This window comes from Hesperophylax consimilis, chromosome 1 (assembly GCF_061612785.1).
Source record: "Hesperophylax consimilis isolate HC1 chromosome 1, BYU_Hcon_1.0, whole genome shotgun sequence".
In the NCBI taxonomy this organism is placed as follows: domain Eukaryota; kingdom Metazoa; phylum Arthropoda; class Insecta; order Trichoptera; family Limnephilidae; genus Hesperophylax; species Hesperophylax consimilis.
This window is the reverse complement of record NC_142836.1, coordinates 2812933-2824930: the sequence shown is the minus strand read 5'-3', so window position 1 is coordinate 2824930 and position 11998 is coordinate 2812933. Positions and strand designations below refer to the sequence as shown.

Sequence of the window (11998 nt, the reverse complement as noted above, 5' to 3'; positions counted from 1 at the left end):
CCCCCATGCTTACGTAAAAATTGGAACCTATATGCATTTTTCTGTTAATGTATTCTGTTTTTTTATTGATTCATAAGCAGCACTTATAAAATAGACTTAGGATAGAGGACTTTAATGCACATAATATTCATTTAAACAAACTTTATTGACACGGTGGGAATCCCCGAATATGTATTCGGTTTTCAAACATAGACAATGTGTGGGTTGTCAATGTGGAAAAAAAAATAACTACTGCTGAGCAGTGCTGACGTAATCACTATCTCGACCCCCCCACCCCCCCATGTCATCAAAAATAAGCAAAGCAAAGACCCCCCTGCCCCCCTATAGTGCTTACATAATACTTGAACGGCCCCTAAGTAGCTCCCGCAATTTTTTCCATCCACACCAGTTCCGATCCCAAAAACAGATTTATTTTTGGTTAGGATTTATTCAATAACAAACTCACCCTTGTGTGAAGTCGGTTGTAAAGGGATACTCACAACTCTTTCTGGGCTACCACCTCAATATAGCCGAGGGTGAAATACAAGCCCTGTGCGCTAAACTCTAAACATGTGAGATAACACCGTGGTAAAAAATTACACCTATGGCATGGTGTATGTATTTTTTTTTTATGTGTGACACCTCACAAGAGCGCCCCAGTCTGTACAGTATAAAGACAGGGGAACTGTCTCCACCGGCAGCATTGTGAGGCGATTTAAGATAGGGGCTGTAGGAAGGGATTAATGCGGGTCTTGAAAAGGCCAGGATTATATAAAACAGCTTGTTCCACATACGAACCGACTTATACAAAAGCGAGTCGAAGAAACGACCCATTCTCATGAAGCCAACATCAACAGTGAACGGGTATTCCATTTGTATCTGTCGAGTTTCACACTGGTACACCGGGAATCAATGCTGCTAGTTTATTAGAGCAGGCTCCATTAAAATACCTGCAGAACAGACTCTGCATGCTCACATTGCATCTGTGCGTTAGAGATGGTAATCGGATTAACAACGGATTCTCAATCAAACAGACCGCCCTTTGCACAGAATCATGTTGGTTTATCAAGTATTATGGGGCTTCAACCCAGAAGTGACTGCCAAATTAATTAATTATACAATAATATAATAATATCTATGTCAAAAGCTGTACTGTGCTTCATACGACCCCACAAGGAGTTTTTTGATTTTGAGGTTGTTTTAATAGTGAAAAAACTAAACAAAACTAATTTTTATTATAAAGCGTTTATTGATTTGAACAAAATAAGTATCGATTTTAATAATCACACTACATAAGGAAAAACAGATCATCTGCTTATTAGTTAAAAATAATATAAGGTTGACAAAATTAAACATTTAACTTTTACAACGAAAATATAAAACTCATGACTAGGTTGTTTTGTCGTCAAATTACTATCACAGATAAAACACAGCTGGCATGATAATGCATAACACATGTGTGACCACCATTCTATTAAACGTGACTAATACTGTCATTGCTATTCATAATATTAAATTAAAAAATGGAAATTCTCACATAAAAAAAGCATTTTATGATATTCTCGTTGAATTCTTATACTATAAATTTTTAAATAAAATTTCCTGTACATACATGATGAAATCAATAACAATTAATATGTACTTAACGCAATAATATTTATAAATATCTTCAGCAACCCAATATTACAAGAACTTTTAAACTTAATAAACATTTTCCTCGGAAAGGATTAAACAAAGCGTATTGACGCGCTGTGTATTGATGGTAGAATAAATATATATACAACACAAAAGAATGCAAAAAATAATTAGTAATGATCGATAATAAAATAACATATAAAAATAAAATAAATTATCTCATGCTTAGGTATCAAGGTTTCAATTATGTTTCAGTTAATTTTCTGCTTGATGGGGGTGATGTAAATAGGAGAAACTTGATAGGGGAAATTTAAATAGGAGAAACTTGATAGGGGTGATGTAAATAGGAGAAACTTGATAGGGGTGATGTAAATAGGAAAAACTTGATAGGGGTGATGTAAATAGGAGAAACTTGATAGAGGTAATGTAAATAGGAGAAACTTAATAGGGGTGATGTAAATAGGAGAAACTTGATAGGGGAAATTTAAATAGGAGAAACTTGATAGGGGTGATGTAAATAGGAAAAACTTGATAGGGGTGATGTAAATAGGAGAAACTTGATAGGGGAAATGTAAATACGAGAAACTTGATAGGGGTAATGTAAATAGGAGAAACTTGATTGGAGAAATGTAAATAGGAGAAACTTGATAGGGGTGATGTAAATAGGAGAAACTTGATAGGGGTGATGTAAATAGGAGAAACTTGATAGGGGAAATGTAAATACGAGAAACTTGATAGGGGTAATGTAAATAGGAGAAACTTGATTGGAGAAATGTAAATAGGAGAAACTTGATAGGGGTGATGTAAATAGGAGAAACTTGATAGGGGTAATGTAAATAGGAGAAACTTGATAGGGGAAATGTAAATAGGAGAAACTTGATAGGGGTGATGTAAATAGGAGAAACTTGATAGGGGTGATGTAAATAGGAGAAACTTGATAGGGGAAATGTAAATACGAGAAACTTGATAGGGGTAATGTAAATAGGAGAAACTTGATTGGAGAAATGTAAATAGGAGAAACTTGATAGGGGTGATGTAAATAGGAGAAACTTGATAGGGGTGATGTAAATAGGAGAAACTTGATAGGGGAAATGTAAATACGAGAAACTTGATAGGGGTAATGTAAATAGGAGAAACTTGATTGGAGAAATGTAAATAGGAGAAACTTGATAGGGGTGATGTAAATAGGAGAAACTTGATAGGGGTAATGTAAATAGGAGAAACTTGATAGGGGTAATGTAAATAGGAGAAACTTGATAGGGAAAATGTAAATAGGAGAAACTTGATAGCTTATGCCATCATGAAAGTACCGATGCACCATTTTTACCAGCATTCAATTTCAAACATATTTTAAATTTTAAAAATATAATATAACCTAAAAATATTCAGGAGAAACTGAAAGTAATGCTTGCCTCATAATGAAAGATATTTTTCTGCAATTCGATTTTGTAAGCTATAAATATATTTTTGAAATGTTTATTTAGTTACACTCCTAACTAAGTAACCATCGCGCCTTTTTTCTGCAGGGGTAGACGGAGAGGAATGACCACCAAACTACACACTCCTTGCCTCATTCACATCGTCTCATACATACTCTTCTATTATTCTGGCTCTTGACATGGCCCGACTCAAGTATTTGATTCTCTTGATAATGCCATGCCTTTCTCAGGCGTCCCCGACTTCTTTTACCATTCACATTTGTGTCTCCTTACATTCCTCTCTTCGTTCATTCGTTCTAAATGCCCAAACCATCCGACGGTCCCTTTCTTAATCTTACTCATTACGCTTACATCGGCCTTGCACTCTTTGCAGGTCTCCACATTTTTCATACATTGTTTTACAACACATACGCCTCAGGGATCTCATTTCTACAGCATTCAGTCTCTCACTCCTCCTTTTGAGTTATACTCACTGCAAAATATTACTACTCCGAATATATTATGTATTTACAAAAATAATAAAAATTAAATGAATTACATACTCGTTTTGCATAACCTGGAAAAGACATGAGCCGTTTATTATAATACAAATAAATAATCACTGTAATATAATTTATACAAAATTCATCTTGGCCGCATGGTCACATTCATCATGGCCACATGGTCACATTCATCATGGCCACATGGTCACATTCATCATGGCCGCATGGTCACATTCATCATGGCCACATGGTCACATTCATCATGGCCACATGGCCACATTCATCATGGCCCCATGGTCACATTTGGTGAAAATTCTCATTACTTTTAAACTTAACTCATAATGGCATAATATACAGTTCATAATATTCTTCTAGTAATGCCTGTAGGTATTGATCACATGAATAATTCTTATTACTTGTAAAATTTTAAAGAAATCTGAACATTAAATAATATTATTACTGTACATTGACACATTTACATTACATACATATAGTGAATTAAAAGCCATACAAAGTTAACCGACGTTACTTCACAATCTCCATACATAAATAGGACTATGTACTATGTCGGGCACGTGGCATGGGGCACAGCTAAAAACTAATTAATTAATTGTCTTCGGTACAACAGATGAGCTGATGACTTAAAAATAAAATTTCGGTGTTATATGAGAGAAATTCATCAAGAATCTGCAAAACCGTAGACAATTGAAGGAGGCTCAGGTCCAAAGTTGGATGCTAAAAGGCTAGAAGAAGATGAAGAGGAAAAGAAACAAGATATTTTGGAAACCCTTTTTCCAAAGAAATTACATAAACACTTATGTATGACATTTTTCCTTTTCTATTTTCTTAGTATCACAAAGAAACGTATTCATTCTTTTCTCGTCCACAAACTCGGCCCTTTTCTTTTGTTTTCGATTCTTATCTCGAGGGGTGTTCACATTTAAGAAGCCTTCGGAAAAAAGTTTCTCAAAATATGCACACATTTCAGATACTTGGGTTCTTAGTTTGTCATCTGGGTAAACCTAAAAAATTCCAACTTTTATTATAAAAAGTATAATGCAAAGTCGTAAACCTACTATTTACATTAATGGAGATGTACGAGTTGTGTTTTTAGACATTCGAATCTAAATATCTAATTCTGAACAGAATTTTTTATAAATATAATGTTTAGGAATTGGATACATATTTCCATCATGAAAATGTAAGGGAATGATTCATGATATTTTATATTTTGTACCTTCAAATATTCATATGCATTATAAAAGATAGACCGAATGTCGTGAGCCACTTGGTGGACATTGGTGTAAAAGGAATTTTGAATCCGATCAGAAATATTGGAGAACATTAAAGGATTTTTTACTACCTCAAAATAGTGTGGGACCTGAAAAGAGACAGAAAATTATATTAATACGTCACTCAATGAAATTACACTAAAATTGTTAGTATTATTGATACAAATCTATTATTGCATTCTTGATTTGATTCCACCAACGTAAGATGGAATGGAAAATCAGGTTGAGTTAGGCGTTGATGGATTTGCAGCGACTAGTGTATTGTTAACTATTACATAAATACATTATTTAAAAGAACTCACCTCGCTTATATCCAATCCAAACTTACTGTCATTCTTCTTATCCATATCCCACAATGCAAACAAAATGCTTTCCATCCTTTTTAATCCGACTGATAAAGGAATATCATTCTTCTTACGGGCGGTACTCTTACTTGTTAAGTTGTTGATTTTCTTCTTCAGTTTCTTGACTGTATCACACAATGCGTACTCTCTCTCCAAATAAGAAGACTCCCCAGATAAAGATACTTTAAAATTATGTCCATTTTCACTCGAAGTTAAGAGGTGTTCACCGATCCCCACATCTACCATCAACTCTTGGCCAAATGTTTCTGTGCTGGAATGTATTTCAACATTTTGATTGATGTCAGAATTGGGTTTGCTCAATTCGGAACTGATAATCAAGTTATTTATATGAATTTCGTTTGCATTATCAACTGAGTTTTTAATTGGTTGAGCACTTTCTCCAAAAAATTCTTGAGAGACCTTGTTCCAACTCACACTGTCCACATACAGGGTGTTTTGTGTTTCCTCAGTCTGCGGGTCTCTTGACCTGTTTTCGGTTAGTCGATTTGTAGCTAACGCTTGGTACAATCTCTGGGCATTAGTTTTGGAATCGTTGGGACCGCTGTACATGGTTGTGTGTATTTTAGGAGCCATTTGTTTAGCAGCTTCCCATTCCTTGTCGGAGCATTTGAGGTAGCCTTGATTGAGTCTCGGTATTATTTTATTGAGCCCTAAGTCTGGTGTATAAATGTTTACATTTGGAATGTTTTCAAGTGGTTGAATGTGCTTGCTTAAATTATAAGAGTTGCAGTCAAACAATGGCTGAGGAAAAGCATTTTCTGGGGCTTTAGTGAAAGGTAAATTCAATACTTTTGGTACTGTCCCCTTGCTCATGAGAGAGTTATGGACCGTCATAGTTTCCACAGTCCCAAAATCGGGTTCGGGTAAAATGTCAGATTGCTTTATGGGAACATTGTAACTGCCCGGTTTCATGTATACCTTTGATGTCTCATTAATTTCACCATCTGATTCAAAACTGCAAGTAGATATAACATTGCTCGCAAATGCAGTGTTAGGTACCAAAGAAAAAGTATTTCTGTTTGAAAATTCTTCTAATTCGTTGAATTGTGGACCACATTTTAAAGAGTCAACTGGGTTCCGGTTAATAGTGTTAGTATTTTCATGTGACCAGTAATTTGTATTTTGTATTGGAAAGGATTCCCTCGTTTCATTTATATTAAATAACTGCTCGGGAGTTGAAGATGGTGATTCAACATTACTGAGTTTCTGAAATTCATTGCTTTCTTGTGCCATTTTCGGAAGCTCTTCGAGTTTTGAAATATTTCCTGATGTTTGTTGATATTTTGACAAAAAATCTTTGCCACGCGGCTGCAACCAAACTACTGAATTCTTTTGTGCGCCATAGATATTATTAGTATATTTAATTTCACCTCTGGCTTCTAGACCCTCAATAGCACTGACTGAACTGACGGGTCTCTTGTTAAGGTCGCAATCATTCCTGGGAAGAGAGCAGGGGTAAACCGCCTGCATTAGAGGGACATTGGGAACTGCCGTTGCGTGAGTCCAAAGCGGAAATACATGAGGAAATATGTTAGTTCCCCACTGGTTGAGGGGGGCATTATAGCTGGGAGGGTTGGCAGGTAGAGGAGATACTAATGGTTTTGACGACTGCTTCTGCACTGTAGAGAAATTAATCCCATTAGCATTTTGCTTGTATCTTTGTTGTTCAGCCTGAAATCCACTATCTAATGCTTTAAATGTTTTGTAAATGTGGTTCAACATGTTACTAGTTGCATTCTGCCATTCTACAAAACTCTCTCGTATTTGAGGATTATAGTACTTATTTTCGATTCTTTTGAAACTTTCATGTTTTTCGCAAAGCAGTTCCTTAATACCTTTCCAGCCGTCCAAAATTCGAACAAAAGAAAAAATAAAGTTCTTTATTACCCACGGAACTCCCTGAGAGTGTAGATTCGCCACGGCAGAGTCGGGCTTTTGAACATTGGACCTGGTCTTTTCACAAATGGTTTGTATATTTTTAAAGCAGGGCCTATTCTTGTTAGCGATGGCGATGTTCTCAGCTGCAGTGCACGCCTCCACCGCCAACTTTATGATTTGTATTGAAACGGACTCATCGTATATGACTGGTCGTTCTCTGGAAGTGGATTGAGCCGAATAGGATTCGGTATTCAATTTGGAAGTGCACAAACATTTTGAACACAAATATTCATGTTTGTTTTTGGTTTCCCTTGGCGTGGATTCTGTTAGATATGATTCATTAGAAATATTACACAAATCTGACACCATCCTTTCTCCTTCGGCCAAAAAATCTAAACTTGTCGAGGACTTTGAATGTGGCAAGCCATACTGTGGGCTCTCTTCAGTTATGTTATTGAAGGTGTTAGGTTTCGTAAGCATTTTTCCGAAGGTGTCGACTCTTGGTGGCTTCAGATAACTTGCATTGTACTGATTGTTTGATTTTACAATTTTCCTCTGCAGAACTGAAGAATTTGGCATGGAATCGGGCGTATTGGCTTCCAAAATACTTATGTTATGCGGATAATTGAACGCATTTTCTTTCAGAGATGAATTTGCAGATACGTACATTGTCAGATTTGTTGGAATTTGCCTAAAAAATAAATTATTAATTACCAGTGTTTTTTTTGCTTCATTCAGTTTGACTATATTTCAATCAGCAAAAAAATCTGAAATAATTTATAAATTGTTAATTTTATGTATTTCACTTTATTGTAAAATGAACAAAGTGTTTTAGTTGCAAGGTAATATTGAGTTTTTCAAATTCCAAAGTGTGGTTGGTCTTTGAACAAAATATAAATAAAAATATTTTACTTGTTTAGTGCGTCAAGCTCACTGGCGGTGTAGGAGGTTGCTCCCATTATTTGCAGTGTTTCAATTTCATTGCTGTTTTGAATAGGAATATATCCTGGAAAAATAAATTTGGTGGTCTTCTAGGGGGTCTTTTAATAAAATAAGATCTACAAAATATATGAATTTTATTTGTGCTAACCTGACTCCATCTGTACGCCGAGTAAACCCCCCGCAGAAATGTCAGGAGATTCCCTTACGTTTGTATTGACATTTTCAGCGGACATCTAGTAATGAAATAAATAAATTACCATTGTTATCCGCATTGTCATTACTAAATTATTAACAGACTAGCCTCGGTCCCCGGCGTTAAAAAAGTTAAGCCGGGTTTACGCTCGACGCATTTTTCAAAGACATTGAAAACACCTGTGATGTAGATTCGTCAGTTTCCCACTTATACAACCTTTGTTACCATTAACCCTACAGGCTAATTTGTTCGCCTTTGGGAACGACTCACGTGGTCTCACAGAAATCGTTGTAACTTCTTTACTGTTGTGGTGAGAAATATGATCTAAATGGTCTTAGAAAGAGAAAACACCATGTTAACCAGAGAAGAATTAAAATGTGCAACTTTATGAAGCCAAAGGTACCGATCGCAATTTGAAAAAAATTGATAATTTTGTATTAAATATTTTTATGTGAAACGAGAAAAAAGTGAGATGACTTACATTTGTCTAATAAAATAAGTGTGTTTTTTTTTTTAAATATTATCAGTAATTTTTGTTACAAAAAACGTAAAGTAAGCCATTTCACTTTTTTATTTGCTGTCGAAATTTTAATACTTGTAAAATGTATTTTTATTTCTAATAACAAAATATGAGAGCGTACTTCATTACATTTCTAAAACTGATTTTAGTTTTCGGACACGTTCGGAAATATTCCATTTATTTGGATTTTATTGCAGAGCGGAAATAATCCGACCGTCTGAGGAGTTAAAACTACATAGTGATTGATCCGCCTATGGGAGTGATTAGCACTGAATCGGTTACACCGCTAGTTTCCGGACACCATGTATAATATTGTATAACTTTTAACCGGACACCATGTTTAACATAGACTGCACCTCAGTAAATAAGTTAGTGAAACCCACCACAGTAGTTTAGTTGTTAAACTTATATTCTTTATTCAACATGTTCCTCTAAGTTCTTCATTATTTTAGAGGAAGATCACCGCCATCTTTTATTAAAATAGACCGTGTATGGAAAATGAGCTGACAGTTAGAGACCTGTTTTCGTACTTTTGCACTGGCTTAGTATATACGAGTATAGTAGTAGATATAGTTAGTATATGCTAGTAAAACTCAGTGCAAAAGTCCTAAAATAGGTCTCTACTGTCATTTTCAATAGCACGGTCTGTATTAAGAAAGATGGCGGTGGAAAGATAAATATAAAATATTTAAATGAATATTCAAATTCAACAGAATTCCATTCATATCAGTCAAAATCAGCTGTTTTCCGATGACATTTTGATTTATCTGTCATTCCGAAATATGAATTAAATTGCTGTTCGAATTTTTTTTACATCTACCTATTGAAATTTACCGAATAAATATGACAATGTGCCTGCAACGGACAGAGGCCACCGAAGTAGAATAAGATAGGGACGCCTGGATGCGCATTTGTTGGAGTGATGAGTAGGTTTCACTGAGATAAAACTAATTATGACGACGATTCAATGAAAACTATTTGTAATTAAGGTGCTCACAATAATAATTATTAATGCACATCTAACGAATAACTTGAAAATATTAAAATTTCTCCTACTGTTATCGTAAATATTGTTTGTGTGACGATGAAGTAGCTGGCAAAGGGTGAACCCGCGACGCCAGCGTGGAAATCTGATACTTTTGGCCACTCCTGCCTGATCATTGTTTTTGATGAATTGATACAAAATTAAATAAAGTAGGTTATCATTAAAAAATAATCATTGTAATTATATTTTAGTATAAATTTTATTCAAGTTATTGATTGAACGTAGCCGCCGACAAACCGTGTGACCTAATTTGAAAGCGAAATCACCTTGGGACATCGAAATCGGGTCAATTCGGGGCAACTTGTATCGGGAGCGCAGAAAGCAGAATAGGTGTATGAGAACTGTAACTGGGCGAGGGGTGGTGGGGAAGGGAAAAGAGGAAAGTCTAGGGGAATACGCCCCCAAAACGTAGGGGGTCGCGCGGCGCGGGTTGGGCCGACCCACTAAAAAGGCGTGGTGTGAGATTTTGCCAGGAGCACAGAATATAATCAAGTAAACCACTAACATATCATTTCAATGAAAAAATATTCATATATATGTTATCCTGGTAGCAATTTTATTCATTTCACACATTTTAATGGTGAGAAAAGGCGTTCACGAAAAATTTGAGAATAATTTTCTACCGTAGTATTTTCAATTACCAACAATAATGTGGTATTTCAATTGTATTATTTTTGATACTTCTTGCTTTTTTATAAGAAATCAACACAGAGAGCTTAGCAATCTACCCATAACAATTCTCGGTTTGCAACTGAAACAAAAGAAGACCCCTACGTGCATTTCTCAAAAACTTTTACCTGATTTTACCTATGTTTTTTTGCTGAAAGGAAAATTTATATAGGAAATCGAACATAATACATAAAAATTTAGCTTATCACTATGTATTAGGTTAAGTATATTTTTGATATAATGAAAAATAAGCAGATATGCATTTAAATATAGTTATTAAAAAAAAAATTTTAGGGAAAAATTTTATTGAAAAACTTTTTCGAAACACTCGTCAAAAAGAAATTATTGCATGAATAAGATCTGGGTTCCTCTCAAAGTTGTATTAATTGATTAAAACCATTTAAACGAGAGTTAAAACTGGAAATTATATACGACTACTTTAAATTTACTTTATTGAAAATTACGTAAAATATGTAACATCTATAATCTACAATAAATCAAATAGTTTTAAACCTCTCACCTCGAAATCATGTTGCATCCAAAGAAATCGTTTGACTTATTAGTTATATTCTCAATTTCTTTTTATCAAAATATTTATCACGTATTTTTAGAATAGATTAAATTTTCTGCGGAATATTCGAGCCTTTTTAATTTTTAATTTGTTTATGCGATATAGTTTTCTATCGAAAATATCACCGTGCCAGATTATTTTTCCGTTCCTGCCAACGAATGGCAGTGAAATAATCGAATTTCGTTGTTCTGTTGCTATTTTGTTTTTATTTTTGCTGGTTTTCAAGCGGGAGTTTCATAATGTGGTTCTTTATATTTATTTGACAAATATTTAAGAACTATTTTATTTCGGAAAGTTTTATTGCCGATAAAATAATAGTTAGTGTTTACAAGCCAGCTATATATAAAAAAATATAGCTATTGAATGGTGGTTTATAGACAAAATACTTTTTGGTTCGTAGAATATTTTTTGTGTCGGCTCATCTCCTTTTGGGCGACCTCTGTTTGTCTTCTCGAACCAAGTACCATATAGGACATAGATTTATTTCCATGCGTGTGAAGATTGTGACGCACGACGAAGGAGACACTTATCCATTACCGGTGTATCATTTTTAGGAAGTGGACGATTAAAACTATTAAATGCATCTCCTTTCTTGTGGTGACAAATGTGATGACCTTTTCAAAGTTTGTATGTGTTCGGAGAACAATGAGTACGACTTTTTTTATCAGGAAACTGTTAAATATGTCACTGCATGATCATTTCGAACATTTGTTCAATGCAGGTGGCCTTGTCTGATCAAATTCAATGAACGAGATGCAAAACTATAGATATTTTTAAGAACACGTGTTCCGACTTCCTCGTAACGGAACGTAACGTTATGGAATTTGTCAACTAATTCGTTATAGGCCTCTAGTCCCGTTTTTAACAGAAAAACGAATAATTTGACCAGATTTTTTATAAATGAACACAATTTTATATCAGTAAATTTTCTAGTGCACTAACTTCGGGGGGTGATTCTACGTGATTTTAGAAGTAGATTCCAACGTTT

The 11998-nt window shown here is 34.7% G+C and overlaps 1 protein-coding gene across 1 annotated transcript; it reads right to left on the bottom strand.

Moving 5' to 3' along the window:
* Positions 1-4894: 4894 nt before the first annotated feature.
* On the bottom strand, positions 4895-7550 carry mtsh (mitoshell). Its single transcript, XM_089635286.1, has 3 exons — positions 6563-7550; positions 5689-5848; positions 4895-4916 (listed from the first exon to the last, which is right to left on the bottom strand). The coding sequence occupies exons 1-3, from the start codon at positions 7548-7550 to the stop codon at positions 4895-4897; spliced, it is 1170 nt and encodes a 389-aa protein (XP_089491412.1).
* Between the last annotated feature and the right edge of the window lie 4448 nt (positions 7551-11998).